The sequence below is a fragment of the Andrographis paniculata genome, unplaced genomic scaffold, assembly GCF_009805555.1.
Source record: "Andrographis paniculata isolate CXL003 unplaced genomic scaffold, ASM980555v1 Contig86END, whole genome shotgun sequence".
NCBI classification, from domain to species: Eukaryota; Viridiplantae; Streptophyta; class Magnoliopsida; order Lamiales; family Acanthaceae; genus Andrographis; species Andrographis paniculata.
In genome coordinates, this window is record NW_026137624.1 from 3,644,815 (window position 1) to 3,667,528 (window position 22,714).

The following is a 22,714-nucleotide window of genomic DNA, read 5'->3' on the forward strand; positions in this document are numbered from 1 at the left end:
CAAGAAACATTGTATGTGATTGTAATATCGTTTCATTTTCTTAAATTATTAACACTATACACTAAAAAAAATATCAATTTTGTAACAAGATTTTTTCGTTGTTAAATCCACTTTTTCCGTTACTAATGATATTAGAGACGGAATTTGAGATGGAATTACGTTAGCTACGTGAACTTTAGGAATGGAATTCCGTTACAAATATACTATTTTTTTGTAGTGATAATGGTGGAGTAGAAGAAACTTGCTAGAGTTATCCACACATACAAAGGATGTATATTACAAATAACTATTATAATACAAGAGGAGACCGCAAAGCTCAAATAGATCTTAAACACTTGTTTAGCAAGAAAAGGACTTGCATTTTTATTTATTTATTTCATTAGAGAATTCACAATGAGAAGATGGTATCCTAAAGAGTTCAGAATTACCTTCCCAGCAATTGATTCGGTTAGATATAGTGATATATAAATCGTCTAAATAAGGTAAGAATCCTACGAATCTTTTAAATAAGATAACTACCATAAATATAATATATTGCTTCTAAATATATTTTAACATATTCGTTGAGATATATTGAAACACAATTAATAGTGTCGATGAACAATTCGATCAATCATCATCATATCATTTATACGTATGTGTGTTTAGATGTGTAGATAGAGATGATGTGGCCTCTCTCTCTCTCTCTCTCTCTATATATATATATATATATGTATATCAATGATATTATTATTGATCAGCTGCAGGTTGTGGGGCTTGGAGATGAGGTGCAGGAGGGCTCAACTGAAGTCGAGTAGGTGATCCTTGCAATAATAAATCCCTGTGGCTGCTTCTACTGCTGTTTATGTTCAAACCAAATGTAGTAGAAGATGAAACATCTTCATCTGCTGCTGCTACCCCATTTGGTGCACTTATTATGTCCCTCATCATTCCACCATAAGCCTCCACAATAACATCACCATACACAAAAATTAGTCATAATAATAATAATAATAATTAGCTAATGGATGTCTAAATATATATAGAATATCAAAAAGTGAATAATTTCTTGAAATGTAGATTTGAAAATTGAACTGGAAAAGAAAGAATATAACAAAAATTTTGAGGCAACTACAGACAAGAATATATATTCTATTTTCTCAACAAAAAATTAAAATTCAATAAAAATATTATTATTTATAATATTGTCACAATTGTTTATACTTTATATAAAAAATATATATATTTCCGTCCGCTATCAAAGTCACATTTATATTTTGCGTCATTGTATTTAACATTAAAAATAACCTTATATCTGTATAAGTTTTTGTATAAATGTCCTTCTATTAATATTATAAGACACTAATTGAAGTATTTTTGTAATTTTTTCTTAATTTGTACATATAATAATTAATATTCATTAACACACAAAAAGTAAATGAGACATTTAGAACTGGATGCAGGTAGTATATATTTTAAAACAACTTAGTTGAGCTCGGAAAATCAAAATCCATTCAAACAGCAACAAGCTTCTCCCTAGGGTAGCTATCAAATGTAAACTCTATGTTATTTATTGTCTTGTATTTAATATTCAAATCTATTTTTGATGCTTATTGTAAATTTTCGACTAGTGCATGTGTGTGATCTTCCCTCCATGTAATGATTAGTGAATACCTTTCTATACAAATCCATGTTTTCTTGTTCCATCAGATTGATCTTCTTGATGAGCTCAGCATTCTCCTGATTGATAAAATTCCCCTGAAAAGATAGATAGATATATACATATATATATATAACTCAATGTGCTTTTGATGCAATACATGATTCGTGTTTTAGTTACCTTTCTACTAAGCTCTTGAATTTCTTCAGTGAACTTATTTTCCTGTCAAGCAAGAACAATACTTGTCTGCTGTTACAATTTAATTTAGTTGTTGCTGTTATCCAAAGTTCACAAGTTTGTGTTTCTTGATTTTTTTTCCTTTTCAAATTTTACTTGTACTCTGAGTATGTCATATTTTTTCTAATAAGATATTATATCAAATTTTATTTAAATACAAAATTATAATCCAACCATTCTAATCCAACCCCAAAAAACATACATTCCTGATCTAATAAGAAGTATTGTCTATATATTGTTAGTGTAGGGGTTAGTCTTAAATACATAGGGTAATGGATAAATTCTTTAGACCATCTCCAATCCATCTTGCAAAAGTAGTAAAATATAGCAATTTTGTTATTTTTGCATGATGAATTATCCAATCCACCTTGCAAATTTGAGATTGTCACTCTAAGGATGGGGCAAAATCTCTCTCACACTAGAGGGGGTCCTCTCCACCTCCACATATATCTATATATAATTCATTAGTTATTCTATAATGGCAGAAAAATCATATTAAATACTATTTCACAAGTAGTATCAAAGTACAATGTTTGGTTGTAGGATTTGAACATTTGATTTTTAACATTTATGTATACTTTTAACCAAAAAAAAAATATCAAAACAACTATTTATTTTTTATTTTTTAACTTTTATATTATATTATATTAAAATAAAATTTTATTTTTAACAGATTGTATGAATATTATTTTAATTCAAAATTTTACTTATAAAACCTCAAATCCAACTCACAAACTTACCACAAAACCTTTGGGTTTATTTTTTATTGTTTCTTCTTAAACCATCTTATTAAACTATCATTCAAATCAAAATTTTAACCTATAATTCTCTCTCTCTCTCTCTCTCTCTTCTTCTCTTTTTCTCTTTCCTTGACGTTAGATGTGATTTTGCACTATTTTTCATTTTTTAAAATAACAAATCAAATACATATTCTTTATTTAATATATAATGCAAAAGATTATTTTTTTCTATTTAAAATATTACATTATATATTTATATCACATCTAACATTATCTAAATTAAAATTTTTACTATTCTAAAAGATCAAACCAAATGCAACTTTAAAGAAACACTAAATAGTTGAAAAGATCGATCGAACCTTTTTCAGTCGAACATTGTGTAGACTAGTTTGCAGTTGATTCTCTAGTCCCTCGAGATCTCCAACAGTCAGCCCATAGAGTTCTTCTCCCATCAATTTTCTGGAGTTTTATAAACAATGCAAGAAGAAACCGGTCAGAGGATCCAACAGAAGAAACTTTCATCAAAACAATATAATCGGTCAAATTTTAATTTTCATGAAATCCAAAAGATAACCTATAAAGTTTACATATAAAGTTTTGTTTTTCTATTATAATGTAAGAAATTGCATTCACTATTCTCGGAATGCACATCGCGTAAATCCCAAATCTAGTGCAATAACTATTTGTATATAAAAGTTAGATGTATGTGATGATGCATAAAAGAAAGAATTTACTTAACCTATGACTTTCTTGCAATTCTTGTATTTGTTGCCTTAAACTTGCTGCCTCCCTTTGCCAAAACTACAATAATTTATATGTATATATCAAACACATATACATATATATATATATATATATATTTATTTACATAGATATAATTTTATTATGCTTTTCTTTTACCAATTTGAGATAGAAAAATTATGAAAACAATAAGCAAAGTATAAATTCACTTCAATTTTTGAATGATAATATCAATTCTAACTATATATATACTACTCTATCGAAAATTATGCCTCATATAGAGAAGATACTAAAAAAGCTAAATTCAAGAAGATAGTAGGGATTCATATATACACTAACATCACATATTTACTTAAAATGCAATTAAATAAAGATGTGAATGCATTTTTAGTCAAGTATATAGCATTCATTTTGATCATTTGAGTAAAACGTATACAGAAATAAACGTATATGTAATACGTAGTCGCTAAAAAAATCCAATGATATTGGAATATTATCACATGTATTGACATAACACATTTGGAACTAATATAGACTAGTCACGTGATAATTTCTAATACCAAATATTAATATAAATCTATTTTGTATATTTATTAACACACACGTATATGCATATGCTTATATTTGTTTAAAGATTAAATTCACACAAAACTTTGGTAATATAAACTGATTGTCACGCCGCTACTTCATGTAAATTCTGAATATGTCATTACAATATATATATATATGATAATATTTGAATACAAAATGATCTGTTTAGTAACTACATATTAGATAAAGAATTATTTCTATACAAATTTTACTCCATGAACTAAAATGATAATAGTACCACATACTTAAAAATACATTTATACCTAAAATATACTATATAATAAAATAATATTAGTTGAAAGTTTATTCCTTTGTGTTTTCAAACTGGTTTTCACTATATATTTTGTACCTAAAAAGCATTATTTAATATGAATTTTTCATATAAAGCATGACACAAAACAATTACTCACCTTAAAAATATCAAAATTAAATGTATAAAATAAAAATATCAAAGAACTAGAAGTATCGCGTGGTTATATATATATATATACACACACACTAGTGGGAAGGTCCGTGTTACGCACGCAACGAAAATTTGTTGGTCATTTCAAAATACATTATTATTGAATTTTTTATTATTTTTATTTTTATTTTCAAATATTATTTTAGTACACATTCATATATCCAATCGTGTACTAAATAGCGAACTAATGTCGTAAATATATCAAACATCAATCCCTAATATTGGTTCGTTAATGAAGGAAAATTTAAGTTCAGCAAAAATCACATGTTTGAAGAAAATTATTATGTGTGTTTGCTTAGTATTTATAGTTTTAGATATTTTTGTTGTAAGATAGTGAAATAAAGAATTGTAATATACTATAGAAAATGATGTTTAATGCATTTTTATATGTTGATTTTTATTGTTAGTGTATATAATGAATATCATATATTATATTCTTTTGGATAATATTTGAGATAAACTATGTCCATTAAAAAAATACTAACGGTGTGTTTGTTTATGGATTTAAATTTTGGGCTAGGATTTGAATAGTAAAAAATTGAATTTGAATATATAGTTATATGATGTGATATTTTGAATACATTCATTGTTTATTTAAACTATAATATATATATATATTTATACAAGGTTCTATTATTCTTTGAAATGGCAATTCACATCCATGTAATTTAATTGAAGCTTTAAATATTCATATAAACATGTATTAGCAAGGGGATTATGGTTATGAGCGTTATTATTATATCACAAAATTTTTTAATTATAATATGATTATTGTTCTTGAAAACAAAATAACTATATTCTATATAAAAACAACAAAAACAAATACTCACACACCCATAAATATTAAAACTTACCTTAGCCTCCGAGGGTGGATTAATTAGTTGATATTGCTCCTCTTTTACCTTGCTATATCGATCAATAATGGAGTTCATGCTGAAATTGATTTAATTATGAATAAGTATTATAAATTCGCAAAGACGACAAAATTTATGCATTTATCCTATTTCAAAGTTCATCGAATCTCTTTCCAAGTTGCTAATGTTCAAAGTAAAATAACAATTGCTTTGGTTTTCAATAAAGGGCAGTAAGAAAATAATTAAGCTTGATAATTAGAAGAATTATTAGTGAGGTATATGGTTGAATTATTTTGCCTAACAAAATATTTTAATTGTATGTATTCATTCTTTATAAAATATATTATTAGCATATATATCAAAGTTTAGCATGAAATAAAAGAGATGGAAAAAATGCAAAAAAAATAAAAAATAAAAATAAACATTGTACAAAAAGCATATTCATGAGTTCAAAAGGAAACCAAAATCAAATCTCTAACAAAAAATTCCATTCAATTTTCTATTTTTGGTTAGTTTGTAGATCTGTAACTAAAACTACTTATGGTGAAGTATATATTCAACCCATTCTGAGGATAAATAACTTTAAATTTGGGTAATTATTTGTTTGAATCATAAATCAAACCATTTTAATTCCTCTAAGGTTTAGGGTGATTCGACAGCAGTAGGTCCAACAAATATAACAGTATAATTATTGCTAATTATCAATATAGATAGAAAAAATGAATCAATAGATCTTGAATATATTGTTGATTCAAACCTGGTGTTAGACAGTTCATAGAGCTTCCCAGTGCTCGAAAATATGATGACACCGACTTCAGCGTCGCAGAGAATCGCGAGCTCCTTGGCCTTCTTGAGAAGCCCATTTCGCCTCTTTGAGAATGTCACTTGTCTGCTCGTTGAGTTGTCGATTCTCCGGATAGGAATTTTTCCTCTTCCCATCTCCAAGAATTAGGGTTTCCACTAATAAAAAAAAAATGTAGAAATTTCTGAAAAAATTACAATACACAAAATTGGAGATTAGGTTTACCTCTTTGATCTTGAAAATGGAGACTTATAGCTTCAACTCGATGGATCGAAGGGATAATTGTATGAAAGAGGGCATTGGTTTCAAAGTCAAGCTTTTCTTTATAGCTAATTTTAGTTGTTTAAGATAAATTATTAATATACAATATTTAATCTTTTGAAAAGATAAATGAAAAGGTTTCAATGTTGAAGAGCTCGAGGATTAATTTATCAGTACATACTTTGTGCGATGATGTGATTATCTTACTAAAATTTTAACTATCATTTCAATTAGCATGACAACCATGTTACCAATAAAACTAAAATAGTAGTGCTTGATATACACATGTATGCACATAATATTATATTTTGGCATATTAAATATAGAAAAGACAATTATATTAATTGTGTCTATATATTGTTATAAAAAAGTTAATTTACAATGTTTGTTTGGTTGTAGTTTGAAATTAATTTTAAAAATGAGGTGTTGATTTAAATTTTCGTTTAAATATTATTCGATATGATATTTTGTAAAATAAAATAGTACTCCCTCCGTCCGCCTCTACAGGTCACATTTAACTTTTCCATTATTGTACTTAACATTAAAAATATTCTTATATTTGTATAATTTTTTTTTGTACAAATATCCTTCTATTAGCATTATAAGATACTAATAAAAGTATTTTTGTAATTTTTTCTTAATTTGTATTAAATTTTGATATAATAATTAATATTCAAATATCAACATGCAAATCCTTAGAGCCGGACGGAAATAGTATATTTTATTAAGAACACTACATAGTGAATAAGGTTGATTTCAATTTAAAATCGGAATACACAATATTGTGATTGAGAAAGGGATTCTCGAAGTGTTTAAACTTTAGTTTTCTATAAGAGGAAATCATTATTGTTGTTGGTATTATCACTTTGTTAAAATTAGTTAATTAGTTACAGTTTTATATTGGAAAGCATGTGGAAAAGACTATTTAATTTTAAATGTTCTTGCCTCTAGTTCACATAAAATTAGTTATAAGTAAATCTTATATTAGAATTGTTTAAAATCAATTATAAAATGTAAATTATAACATTGACAATGTGTAATTACAACTTTTTAAATGTGCACCAGATAAATTTTTTTTTTTTTTACACTAGGTCAAGCTCCGGTTAATAATTTGCAAATTATGTTCCATAAGATAAGTTACAATGATAGGCAGACAAGATTTAAAAGTGTCAAAAGTTTGAACCATAATTTTACGATCACAAGTTAACCTCTATACCTATTTCGGATAAATCATTGGTTGAGTGTAATAGCATCCAAACTATGAAGTAAAGTAAGTGTTCACACAGTAAATTTATTTTATATTTTTAATTTGTATTGTAGTTTCATATTTTACATAGATCAGTTTTATAAAATTTAAACAAAATTTAAATTTTACAAGCATAATTAAAAAGTTAGACAAATGTCACATACATATACTATAAGAAATATATATCATATGCTTTATTATTATTTGATGTATTGGGAGAATTTTGACTGGTTTGTATTGTTCAATTCAAAATAAAATGATTTGTTAAAAGGAAGAGTAGGATTTGTACTTAATATCAAATATGTGCAACACAATTTTTAATTTATTCTTATTTTTATATACATTTGAATTAATTTCATAGATTGAGACTACCACATTATATGATTGCATGCACATCCCTATTAAAAATGTTAGTATAACGTTAGTTTTAAAGTTTGTATTTCCTTTGCCTGGTAGCCATAGGTATATGAACTCTTTGTACGATGAGTAAATATATTTTACGATGAGTATATTGTACTCCGATCCCTCCGTCCGGCTCTACGGGTCTCGTTTACGCCATTAAAATATTCTCATACTTATATAATTTTTTTCACAAATGTCATTATAATAGAAGTATTTTTGTCTTTATCCTTTGATTTGTACTACGTTTTTATTTAATAATTAAAATTCAAATATTAATACGCAAAAAGTAAATGGAACCCTTAGAGCCGGACGGAGTAGTATAACTATATAAAGACTAAAATACTTTTAGGTTGTAAGAGTCCATATTTAATAAATGTATGAATATGTTGAAGTGAGTATTTAATTTAGTGCTTTTGTATGAAATGATAGTATTTTTTGTTTTTTTGAAATGATAGTATATTTAATTAATATGATTAAAATAAAAGAAATGTATATCTACTACTTCTAGATGGAGAAGGTATATATCATGGTGGCCATGAAAATGAATAATGTATTAAGTGGTAATGATGAAAATCCATATAACCCATGTAAAAATTTTAAAATAAATAATTAAGATGTGTTGTACTTGTAGTTCAATTAATTAAATATCAAGATAAAAAACCCTAGAACTAAAAAAGTAAGATGGACATGGACCTCGATGGATGCATTATGCGAGACTCCCATAAATGGCAAATACTAATTGTCTGGAAAGACAGAGTCCTATTGGCCGAAGCCACGTGACGTGCACATGCACAGCCAATAAGAAATTACGAAGAATCTTGTTGAACTCATCCATCCTCTAATTGGGAAATACGTTGCTGCAGAAGCAGCCTCTGTTCTCCAACTATATATGTCCATCACTAAACACATTTAATTTAATTTAATTAATGAAAAGTCTGTCGATCAGTAAATTAATTAATTGAATCTCATCTGAAACTGAAACACAGACAAGTGTCGATCCTCTTTAGTCACCTCACAATGGATTTGTTGAGATCTGCCCACAGGGCGGATCTACATTATATCTGGTTGGTGGCACGTGTCATCAGTAATTTTTATATCACCAAAAGGAATTTTTATAATTTAATAATTGTGCAACCACTACAAAATTGGAGTGCCACTTAAAATTTTTATCCGAAAAATTTAGATGAACCTTGTAGTATTATTATTTTAACTTTATATATTATGACACCAATAAAAAAAAATTTTGAATCTGTCATTGTCTACACAATCACCTTATTTATATATATATATATATATATATTGGAAATTGGCTTTATCTGAAGTCCCCTCAAACACTATAAAGTGACCGACTCCTTGGAGAAAATGCACATTGGTATTGTGAACCATGAAATCGCACAATAGTTGATGCACGACAATAGTTGATGCACGATAAATTAACAGTAATAACTACCTAGTGTCAACATGAATGTAATTACATAAAGCAATGGATATCACAAAACAATTATTAATCTAGTTTGATCATAACCAAACTACATCAGGGATACCAATCCAGAGGTGTGTCCACCATCTTCTATCCAGGTTACAAGGACTCAATTCATCAAAATATTCCTAAAACTCCGAAAATATTAATTTTTTAACAATGTTTTTTGTCTCTAAATTTACTGTTTCCGTTACTAATGACATTAGAGACGAAATTAGGGATAGAATTACGTTAGCTACGTGAACTTTAGGGATAGAATTACGTTAGCTACGTGAACTTTAGAGATAAATTCCGTTACAAATACACTATTGTTTTTTTGTTGCGATAGCTTACCTTGCAATATCCTGGGCAGGTAACTAGTTATTGCTACTTTGCAATAACACTTGCCGATCTCCTCTAGATAAAAATAACATAGTCTATAAGTTGGTCGACATGCCTGATTGGTTCTTTGTTTTCTTCTTCTTCCTATAGCTCCTCCGGTAAATATAGAAGATATAACACTTTCCAAAACATGAAAAATAAATAGTAAAAAGTTGAGAATACGAATGCACTTCTCTCAAAAGTTTTACTCTCAAAGAGAAAGTTTTACTCTCAATTGTTGGTCATACAGCTTTAGAGTTGACCATATGATTCAACACAATTAATTTTCTTTGCACCAAAATATGATTGAGTATTTTTAGAGCACTTCAGAAAACCTTCAGACTGGCCTTTTTTTTGTGGGGGGCTTAGATAGCATGAGACAAAGTAAATAGTGCTGTCAACCTTCACCTACTGTACATTCTACACCAGAATAATCTGCTTATATTTATTATTATTTTGCAAGTTAGACAATCTTTACAACTGCGTGATAAAAATCCAAACTAATTTGTCCATTTTAGCTGGGGTACGAAATTTGAGGTATTGTGTAATTAGTCGGTAATTAATAAATGTATTAGTAAAAATAATTATTATTTAATAAAAATAACTATAGATTAAGATTAAAATGACTAAATAGTTTAGTTAAAAAAAAAAATTTATAAATTATGAATTTTAAAATGTGATTAAAGTTTATAATTATATTTTCCAAAAAAATATGATAAATTATGTGACGGACGAAAATAAAAATAAAGCACAAATTAGGTAGAATAGAGGGAGTACATGACAGAATAGGAAATAAGAGATATTTCTATTTAACAATATATATCCTAGAGTCAATCATATGTTATCCTACATGTAATAGATAATATACTGATTAACTACGTGCACCGGCGAAACTAGCCTCCAAACTTCGAGGAAGCAAAATATAGGTTCATTTTTATTTGTTGGATTTTTTTTTTTAATTCCCTTTGGTACATCGGGGTAAAGAAGAAGGGAAAAAAAGTCCGACAATAATAATGCGTTTGGAACTAAAAAATTTAATACAATTATATAAATTTTATTTTTTTTATTAAAAAATATTAATAATGAATAAAAAATCAATAAAATTATATAATGTTTATTGTTTTTTACACAAAAATAAAAATGAAAACTAAGAAATAGGAGAGCAAATTATTAAAAATATATAATTTTACTATTTATTAAACTAAAAATATATATATTATTTTTGGAGCAGGTGACCCCCCCCCAGCCCCTAATAGTTCCGTCCTTAACTACGTGTGTATCACCAGGAGTCTTAACAATATTTTTTGAGTTAGTTTTAACTTAATTTGATCTCTTTTACCGGTCTTTAAAAGTTTGTTGGATTCTCATAATTTTCAGTAAGTTGAACTTAATTTTTGTTTTTGGTTTCAATCTAATGTATTAAAAATCATTTATAGAATCAATAAAAAATAATCTTACAATTTTACGTTTTTCCTCTCAAAGTAAATCAACAAATTCGTTTCAAAGCCCTTATTTTCAAGGGATCCGTGAGTGAGCGGATCAAAAAATGCACCTCAGAATTTTGCCCCTAGCTCTCAATTACATCCACTACATGGACTTTAAAATACCTTTCAAACAGTAGCACTAGTGTTGAACTCATCCATTCTTTAATTGCCTGCAGAAGCTGTATCTATTCTTCAATTATGTCCATCACTAAATAGATTAAATAAATAAATGAAAAGTAAGTCGATCACTAAATTAATTAGATCTGAACAGAAACTGAAACACAAACGAGTGTGAATCTTCTTCTGTAGTCACCTCATAATGGATTTATTTTTGAGGTTTGCACAACCACCTGAAATTTATAGATATATATATATATATATCCATGTCTGCTTTCTGATTCGAAACTCATATATATAAATATATATAGGTTCACATTACCTGCCTTTATCTTTTAGAAATAATACAACTTTGAGTATAAAATATGTATTAGATATAATATTCTAGTGTGTGTTTGTTTGAGGGATTGAATTTTGAGTTGGGATTTGAATAGTAAAAATTTTAAATTGTAATAGTTGTATGATGTGATATTTTGAATGTAAAATTAATTTTTAGTATAATATAAAAAATAAAAAATAAGTGTTTAATTTGATGTTTTTTTACGAAAAAAATTGGATAAATAGTAGAATTTTTGACAAATCCTTTAAAAGAACACGAGTAACTGTCAAAATGAACAACATAATGGAAGTTATTATAGACAAATGAAATAATATGGACTCGTAAAAATCCTTGAGCAATATATGGGTCTTAAACTTGTCAATTGACTCATCAATCATATATTTTCTTTCTAAGATCTAGTTGTATCTTATAAACTTGCCGGAGGATCGGTTAAAATCCATATGCACTTTTGCATAATGGATTCAATCTCACTTCCAATAGTCTATTGCCATAATCCCTCATCTAATCCTAAGAAAGCTTCATTTGTAGTTTTTTGGCTCATCATCTAAAATGTATATGATGAAGGTCAGAATCGAAAGACTTCACTACTTTGGTTATTTGACTACACATTCCAATTCCTCAGAGTTAGAAACAATAGTCTTTTCTCAAATATTCTTGTGAGAATTCTTAGTAATGTCTACCCTTTCCTTACAAGGAAAAATATTTTTGAAGAATATCATATTTTTTATTCCATTGTAGTCCCATCATTTATGCTATATATTCCTAACTTGTGAGTGAGAAAACAATACACATTGTTGTTTGGCGCATAGCCTATGCAAATGCAATAAACCATTTTAGCTAATTTTTACTTGCTTAGCGAGAAATATGCCAAAAAATTCAACAATGATCCGAAAAGAGGAGTAAAGTAGTATAGAGTTGACGTTATCAACAAACTCCTAGTCAATGTATTGAAACATATGGCGTAACGGGCTAAAGAAAAAAAGAGCATTGAAGCAGCTTGAGGGGGATGCAACTCAGCAATATGGTAGGCTTTGAGATTATGCTCATGCATTGAGGCAATCTAATCCGAGATCGACAGTTGTGCTTGGAACCGAGGTATATGGTGATGATTCTATGTTCCATAGAATATACATTTGTTTTGATGCTCTGATGAGAGGTTTCAAGGAAGGTTGTAGGTCTGTCATAGCGTAGATGGATATCATCTACGAACTGTGTACGATGGTGTACTTTTGATTGCCGTTGAGGCGATCCCAACTGTTGAATATTCCCTATAACATATCCAATAGTGCTTAGTGAGACGCGGGAAACATGGATATAGTTTATGATGTTGTTGGAGAGGGACATAGAAATAAAGGCATAGGATGAGTATTATTTTATGTCAAATAAACAAAAGGGACTGGTGCAAGCATTGATTGATGTATTTTCGGGGAAATAGCATAGATGTTGCGTTAGGCACTTACACAATAATTTCTTAACTAATGGGTTGAAAAGGACAGCTTTGAAAAATTCGTTGTGGAAGGGAGCGAGGGCAGCTACTGCAAGCGAGTTTAGGGTAAAAATAGTTGCAATAAAGGAATTGGATGAGTAGGTATGGGAGTGTCTGGATGGAAAGCCTTTCTGCGAATGGACCAGGTCAAACTTCTAGCTTTTCTCAAAGTGCAATCTTCTTATTAACAATTTGTGCGAAAACTTTAACAGCTTAATTTTTTATGCCCGAGATAAACATATTTAATCAATGTTTGAGGAGATTTGGGTATATTGATGAAAAATTTGTAAGGGAATAGAGATCAAGTGAGAAGAAGGTGGGAAAGTATGGTATTGTGCCCAAAGATATTGAAGTTGCTCAGAAAACATCGAGCGAAGATGGCGAGTGTATACTGATCAAGTCCGATGACACGCACCATCTGATATCTTGTGTTGATGGGAGGCAATACAACATAGACTTGTTTGAGAGGATGTATTCGCGCATGAGGTGGCAGCTTAGTGGCATACTGTGTAATCACGCGATATCGGCCATTGGAAATCAAGGGGGATGCTATAAAATTTATCAGCATCATGTATTCTATGGAGGCATACACCCAATTATATGCACATTCAATCAAAAAAGTGAACACCGGTGTGTTTTGGGAACCCACGAACGATCTTCCATCAAAGCGGCTAGTTTCTAGAAGGACCATTGGTAGGCCAAATAAACAAGGTAGAAGAGAGGCTGGAAAGCCTCAAAATCAATAAGAGCGAAGGAGAAGACAACAATTGTGATACCCCCGAAGTTGGGCCGTTGCTTGGCCAACTTCCATGTATGGATGACCGATATCATATCATTCGAAGTTGATTAAAGGATAAGTGGATTGAATAGACTACTTATGTCAACAATGTGCATATTCCTTTTCGGGAACCCTATCGAAAGAACTCTAGAGTTAAACATGATTGTCCTAGAGTAATTTAAGGATAGGTGACCCCCTAGGAAGTCTCCCAGGGTGTGCGTAAGTGAGGACAAAAGCGCGCCGAAAGGACTCGTGTTGACTTGTGAGGTCAGTCTACAATCCCGCATTTTATGTATAGTCTTGATTATTTTCTCATGCAAGCCCATGTCCAGAGCAGTAATGGTGGCCAAAGCAGCCATATATGCACCACTGGACAACATTCGATTAATGAGGGTGAACATAAAGAGACCTCAGTCCACAAAAATGATCCGGTAAATCTTGATTGTAGTATCTGCAATTAATGTTTTTGTTCGCAGTGTGGTGTTACTCGATAGTATTTGAATAGATTAACATGAAGTTGCTACCTCTTAAAATTCCAACACAAGAGTCTATTGCAAACTTAGGTACGTTCATCTTTAATGAGCATGCACATGCCGAAGTAAAAAGAAAAATACAATAATGTTACCTCTGAGGCACAATGTATGGACTATAGTCTCTATTTTGATATATCGATATTAGTAAATACATTGACAACTATCCCTCTATCAACTAACATTAATAGTTTTTTTATATAAGCATGAAACATCGGCAGGCACGAGGCATCTCTCGAACGGCCACAGTCTTCCTTTATTGGTGCTCCTCCATAATCTACAAATATCATTCATATTACACCAATGAAAGTGCATCCGTTCCAGCAGCACACCTATGTTTTGTTGAGTCTCTTGCTCATACCTATTGCCCTTATCATTTTCAAAACGTAAGACTCAATAGTTGCAAGTTCAACATGCATAATCACTCAAGCTCTAGGTCATCTAATTGAGCACTACAAATCACACATGAAAGTAACTATCAGCAATATATTTACATTACTTGAGACCTCCGTGTTCTACATAAGCCTTCTCCAAAATGCAAATCAAAACCTATATGCAATGAACCCCCGTGTCCTATTCTAGGAAGACAATCGGTGAGTACTCTTTACATTTGGTCATGACATCAATTACAATAGATTATTTGTGTTCCTACATTGCTACGCTTAACGTATCCAGCTCCGTAATAGTTTCTGTATTTGCAGTCATGGGCAAGTAATGATTGCAAACACTTACCATTTCCTACAACAACCTCTCGTGCAAGCATTCGGAAGGTAAAATACCATTAGAACCATTGTATATTACCTTACATTATCAACATTTATTGATGTAAATCGTGTCGCTTATGCACATAGGTAAGAATCCGATGGAACATGTTGAACACCCAATGCATAAACCACCATCAATGTGGGAGCAATCCCAACTATCCTCAGATAAACATGTTTCAAATCCTGACAAATACAAATATGCTCTTTTCTTCGAGCTTCCTCAGGCACACGCCCGAAAACAACTAACCGACCTCGTGGAACAAAGCATGATATTTTCTTGGGGCACATGGGATACGTAGTGGGACAACAACAATGCAAGCCAAGAAAAAAAATAGAAAAAAAAATATAAATTTAGTGTCATTTTAATCTCTCTAAGTGGATTGGTTTTTGAAAACATTTCGTCTTCATGTTTGTTTTTTTCTATTACTGATGCCAAATTTTGTACTGGTATTCGTAGTGATATTTTCTATTATCGTGTGTCAATTAATGACATAGTGATGTTTGGTATTTTTAATGTTGCTCATGACAACATTTATTTTGTAATTAACGATGTGACTACTAGAATTAGAACTAGTTATCATTACAATCAGACAACATTAATAACATTACTACTACAATAACTTGCAAATACAAACATCCAACAATAACGCAGTACAATCATAACGTTAACATCGAACGATGTTACTACACTTGATTTCTTAGCTTGAAACATTCATTGACCTTTATTTTCTACTATATTTATATGTATAAAACAATAAGAATAAGATAAGATACAACAATCATCAATTTTGATTTCACTTTTCTAATTTATTGTTTCAGTAACACAATTTCACCATCCCGATCCTTGATTTTTGAAATTTGTTGCTTCAATAGCTTAATTTCAGCATCCCAATTATTCAACTTCCTTAATAAGCTCGGGATAACATTTTTTGCTCGACTACACATTAACGTATTTTCTCACTGGAAAAAAAAAAAAAAAAAAAAAAAAACCACACAATGATTATATTTCTCTTTATATGTTTAACAAACAAACAACAACGAGTTTTGCAATATAAAAGCTAACCTACATTTGTTCAAAAAAATTCGATACCTTTGATGTGGAACAACAATTAAATCTTCTTCCAGGATTATCCAGCGTCCATGAAGTATACATTACAACTTTCATTCCGCAATGTCATTTCAAATCCAAAGGTGCTAAGCATGAGGTTCCACCGTTGCTCGTTCATATGTTTAAATACACGTAAAATTATAGCAACAAAAACACAAAATAAACTACTAAAATAATATAAAACATTTCACAACAAAAACTCGTTCTAAACTCCATGAGTGATGCGAAATTTTACAACAGAAAAACATTATAAACTAAAAACTTAAAAATTATTGCAAAATTTAAACTCACTTAAACTTTGTTGAAAATTCTCCATCAGCGCACTGGCGGGCGATGGCGGGGATGCCGTGCAACAGGGGTCGGCGGTGGATACGGGTGGACTCAAAGAGGATCGAGGATGGTTTCTTTTATTCCAATTGTGAGGGCTCCAATAACTAGTTCATGAGTTCATCCAATCGATGGGTGTGTTTGATGGGTGGAAGAATTTGTTTTATTCAAAATCATGACGGATGGGTTTGATTTGGGAATAATACATTTGATTCGATGGGTGGAAGAATGAGGTATTGGAAATCAAAGTGGTTGTGTTTGTTCTAGGGTTTAATTTGTAATTTGGTCCATTAGAAATAAAGTATTTGCAGTTTGATCCAACTGAGCTAAATGAAAAGAAAAAATGTTTTTAAATATAAATTTTCATATCATCAAACAGAGGTGAGGTCACGTCACTTGCCATATCAGTTTCGGCGATTTCTACGTGAGCACTGGCGAGGTCACGCCCACTCACATGAGGTGTGTATGCCTATTTTGGCACCCGATGACACTTTTGAGGCCTCAGATAGACTTATTATCCTTTATTGAGACATACATATATGGCATTTTAGTAATTTTCCCTTAGAGTATTTATAGAAAGATTTACAATCTTCTCATATCTCGTAAGGAGATAAATCCTTACCTTTTAAGGGAATCTTGTTTAAAATATGATTTTTCGTCAGAATAAGTTTCCCCAAAAAATTTAAGGTAACCTAAAACCAATCAATACAACATTCATTATTTCTTTAAATATTCAGTTCTTACATTTTGCAACATTATTGGACTATAGAAAGTAAGATGCACTGGTGATTTTGTTTTCCCTCAAAAAAAATATAAATCTCTTCTGAAAAAACTATGTTCTATTCTTATGTCACTTCAGATTGACTTGAATCAACGACTTGATTTTTTTTCGGCCTCACTCTTGAACTTTTTTAATGCTTCAATGACTTCATCTTTACTTTTCAACAAATAGAAATAGAAGTATCGTATACTATCATTTGATAAAAGTGATATAGTACTTTTTTCCTTATTTAGTTTTCATAAGCTTTCAATCATAAACAAAAATGTGAATTAATTTCATAAATTCAGTATTTCTTTCAATATTTAGAAAGACTTGTTTTTTCAATTTGACTTCACACAATCGTTACACTTGTGATCATTTTTAAATATATTTTTGTTTGGTTATTTGGTAATACATTATTCGTATTTAATTTACACATCTTTATCTTAGAATATTCAATTAATCGAATGACTCAACTTTATTCTACTGCTTATCGATTTGGTGTCAAACCATACATTCATTTTGAAAAGTCAATTTAAGAGATAACCTCAACCACGGAATTTCGTATATTTTTCCCTTATCATCGATTGGCCTAGGCCTTAGGTCCATGAGAAGGAGAGCAAGTTATATTTTATATTGTTCACATAATCTATTGATTTGTGCAGATGATATGTAATTTGCAATATATATAGAATAGAATGAAGTCAAAAATTATAGCTACCTCGTTTATATCAAAAGATAGATTTAATACTCATTAGACTAAGTGTGTGTCCAAGCCGAACTTAGGGTTTTAATTTACATAATAGAATCAAAGTAATACTTGCAATGAATCTGCATGAACGATTATGTGCAATGTTAATGTTGAATAAAACTAGCATAATGTAAATTTTAGTCTAAGAAAGCAATTAATCAAAGTCTAATGAGCGAGTGTGGTGATGGATCAAGTAATGCGAACATTAGTGCATGAAATGTGAGTGAATGAAGTTTGCGGGGTGTTATGAGAAGTGGGAGTGCATGATCTATATATGTAATATTTTATACCTCCCTTTAATCAGGATTAATTTAGATGACTAAGCAAGCCGACAAGTTAATTGAGTGGATCCCATATGATGTAATATTTTTTAAAAAAGTTGGGAGCATAGTGTCAACCGGATCCACTAGTTTGTTTGGTTGGACTATCATGTCTCTCTTTTGGATGGATTTGGAACAGCCAGTGGGGTTGTCATGGCTAATGGGTGGATTTTTGGTTGTCTGGTAATGGTCCAGATTAAAATTCGGGTTTTGGAATATTATTGGGCCAACATTAGTCCAAAGGTGACGATTTGGGCTTCCGGCCAAAAGTAAAAATTCAAGCTTTTTCGTTGGGCCGGTAATTATGAGGGTTGGATCCAAAATCACTGAGTCTACTCCAAATTGGGTCAAACAAAGTGATCGAGCCTGGACTACACAATGGTAAGGAGATCCATCCCAAGCCTCACATTAATAACGTGGGAATCCGCAGTCGCTACCCGAAAGTGCGCACTGGGTAAACCCACCGAACCTAATACCCTGCAAACTAGGCCCGATAAGGCAAGTCACACTAGGCGAACCATGCATGACAGGTGGACCTGGAGGTGTCGAGGTTTGAACCCATGACCTCACGGTCCAAGTTCGCTCCCCACACCACCAGGTCATCCCTTACGGGACTATTTTTATGGTAGTTTTAGTTTTACTAGATATAGTTTATATTTCTATTATGGTTTTATTTAGCTTCTAATTCCTTGTATATGGCCTTGTATCTATATTGTTACTTGTGATTAATATCTTGTGTTGCCGAGTGTTTCTCGCAGGTTTTCATCTAATAAAATAACAAAAACAAGTTATACTCACCCTCAATGTTTTTATATATATATATATTTATACATATATAATCTTATATACTTCCTCCACTAAAAATTATGCTTAAACTAATAATACAAAAAATAAAATAAAATAAAATAAGCATAAATTTAGGTGTCAGGAGAATTATCATATATACTACGCTTCATTTACCGTGTTAATTTGACTCAATCAACAAATATTTATAAAGGAAGTAGCACATATCAATATAATTGTTGTTGTGAAAATTCCAACAATAAAAGTAAAATTCGAAAATATATTTTGAACTTTTATGGTTCATGCCTGAGATTTAATATCCCTAAGTGCGAGGCCTAATTATGGTGAATGAAAATATAAAATGAAGACTGAATGCAAATTTGATCCCTTGTGAGATTTTTGAATCTTATGTGTCCTTATGTCCGCTGGGAGACTCTCTATATACTAGACAATTGAACCGTTGTTGAATTGCTCTTGATGGGTTACTAAAATCGTGCACCATCTGATGGTAGTTCTTGGCATCGTGGTCTCTCCGTTGGGGCAGTTACAATTGTTTTGGTCGGCCACTTCTTAGCATAGTTAGCATTCAGTTGTCAATTATATAGAGTTTCTTTCTTTGGCCACTAGTATTGTCTTCTGGTCGGCCTCTTTAACCCCTATAGGTTTGGCTTGATGGACTCCAAATTGGCCCAACCCCGGGACCACCTAGCTGGGCTGCACAGAAAATTTTGAATTTTGTAGGGATTAACAATAATATATAGTAAATTATATAATTACATGTGGTAAAATATAATTCTAATTTCAATACAATTTATTCTAACTCAATCAGCAAATATTCATAAAGAAAGCAGCATATTTTAATATAATATGTGGAAAATATTTTAATAGAAAATTAGATAATTATATGTAGCAAAATATTATTCTAATTTTAGCCCAATATATTCTAACTATAGCACCATAATACAAAAAACAAATTATACAACACATTACAATATATAACCAATATAACAAGTGTTAATTAATACAATATATTACATAGCATATTATATAATTATATGTAGCACAATATATGTTGATTTCAACATGAAATATAACTCACACAACACATTTTTATATAACACAATTTATGTTATTTGTTTGGTGATGAATTGCTAATTGTTTAAGTTAATGTGCTAATTTTGTAATGTATTATATATCTTCTGATAATATTCTAATTATATTTCAAATTAAGTTGATAATTTGATCAAAATCAGTACTGTGGCAGCACCCTAAATGCTTTGATACACTATATATAGCACTACCTATTCATCTATACCTTATCGATTCTAATAATATTCTAATTATATTTCAAGTTAAGTTGAGTTAAGTTGGTAATTTGATCAAAATCAGTACTGTGACAGCACCCTAAACGCTCCGATACAATATATATATATATATATAGCACTATATACCTTATCGATTTTACATATTTACATACATTGGGTGTGTTTACTTTTAAATATTATGATACGGATAATATTATATTATCAAATATAATCACATATTTAACATGTTTTAATTAAAATCCAGTATCTATTAAAGTTTGTTATAATAATACACTGCTTAAGAATAACTAATATATTCTACCTACATAAATTAGACTAATTTATCTCAAGTAATATTTGTATTAAAGTTTATACATAATTTATCATAAATTTTTAAATATTAATTCTAAAACTTTATTAGTTAAATTATTTTAAATAATGTTTTTATCGATGCATTTACTTATATTTTTATCGTCTATTAAAATATCAAGTTTAAAATAGTTTTAAAAAATTGAAAATATTTTAAATCAAAAATAAAATTATTAACGTATACATTTTTTTTTCACAAAATATTATATCAAGATAATATTTAAACAAAAATTCAAATAATATTGAATTTCAAATCAATTTTAAACTACAATTAAATAATTTCAATTTGTTAGTAAGTAGATATATATTAGGACCGATTTCAATCAATTTAGATTTCTAATCTATTAAAGTAAATATTTGAGTATCTTGGATGAAATAATACTATTATACATTTTAATCACCCAAAATAAACATACTCTATATACATTATTTAAACATAATCTATATACATTATTTATAGGTTGGGGCTACATTGTTAAATATAAAATTCAGCATTGTTTTGAACAGCACCAAATATACAAATAAACAATACATGATATTATTATTGGTGCCACCCATTTATATTAATATAATGCAAATACAACATATGATATAGTTTTACACAACACATGCAGCAATTCATTTTAGGATATGACATACTCTCTTATACATACACACAGAACATGTTGTGTGTAATAAAGATATATATTATTTATATATGTTATATGTGTTGATTTGGAAAATCAGCAATATCAACACTATAACCCTTCTCTTATTTACATGTTGGGTTACAATTTCAGGAAAAATACATTATTATCTTACAAATTATCACATCAATATATAATTTAAATCAAAAACTCAATTTCAAATCAAAACCATAAACCCATAATTTATACTCCCTTCGTCCCATATCAAACAGGTCATTTGGAGTTTTGTATTAGATTAATAAATAATAGTATTTTATTGATTAGTGGAAGTATACAAGAGATTTTAATATTTTTGTTCTTTTACTCTATGTAAAAAGTAATTGTACGTGTAATGATACATTTGTAATTTAAGTAAAAATTAAAGGTATTTAGATATTAGTGTATTACTGGAAAAAAAAATAGATACTTTTTAGTGGAGCGAACGAAAATGGTAAAAATGATATTTTGAATTAGAACGGAGAGAGTATAAAACTAACACTGTTGCAAAAATAATAGAAGATTAAAAAAAACACACAAAAACATCAAAATTTGGTGACCCATTTTGATCAAGATAATCTATGTTTGGGGTGGCCAAGCAAAATATTTGTACTAGTAATTTGATAGTGTTAAGTACAGATAAAATTCATCAAATATATATAGATGTCTAAGTCAAACTCTAGCACATTGAACTTCAAAAATAAGTCAAACAGTCAAAATCGACCATGCAACAAGTCAATACCGTTCAGAGCGTAAGGGATGGTCTGCTAGTGTGGGGGGTTAGACTTGTAACCGTGAAGTCATGAGTTCAAACCCGACGCCTCAGGTCACTTTGTCATATATGGTTCGACTAGTATAATTTATCTTGTCAAGCTTAATTTGCAAACTATTAAGTTCAACCGAAAGTTTATCTAGTGCGTACTTTCGGATAACTGCTCGTAATAATAATAATAATAATAATAATAATAATAAGAAACAAACAAACAAACAAAAGTATGATGTACTATTAGACATT

General features: G+C 29.7%; 1 protein-coding gene across 3 annotated transcripts; it reads right to left on the reverse strand.

Moving 5' to 3' along the window:
* Nucleotides 1-546: 546 nt before the first annotated feature.
* On the reverse strand, nt 547-6,390 carry LOC127242259 (MADS-box transcription factor 23-like). 3 transcript variants are annotated; one of them, XM_051261731.1, is made up of 8 exons: nt 6,293-6,390; nt 6,023-6,225; nt 5,266-5,344; nt 3,356-3,417; nt 2,976-3,075; nt 1,820-1,861; nt 1,654-1,737; nt 547-942 (listed from the first exon to the last, which is right to left on the reverse strand). In XM_051261731.1, exons 2-8 carry the CDS (start codon nt 6,202-6,204, stop codon nt 730-732), a joined length of 762 nt encoding a protein of 253 aa, XP_051117688.1. In that variant the 5' UTR covers nt 6,205-6,225; nt 6,293-6,390; the 3' UTR covers nt 547-729. The 3 variants fall into 3 exon arrangements, with proteins under 3 accessions (XP_051117688.1, XP_051117689.1, XP_051117690.1); XM_051261732.1 differs by having other exon boundaries at nt 6,023-6,204; nt 6,293-6,378; XM_051261733.1 differs by lacking the exons at nt 1,820-1,861; nt 6,293-6,390 and having other exon boundaries at nt 6,023-6,286.
* Between the last annotated feature and the right edge of the window lie 16,324 nt (nt 6,391-22,714).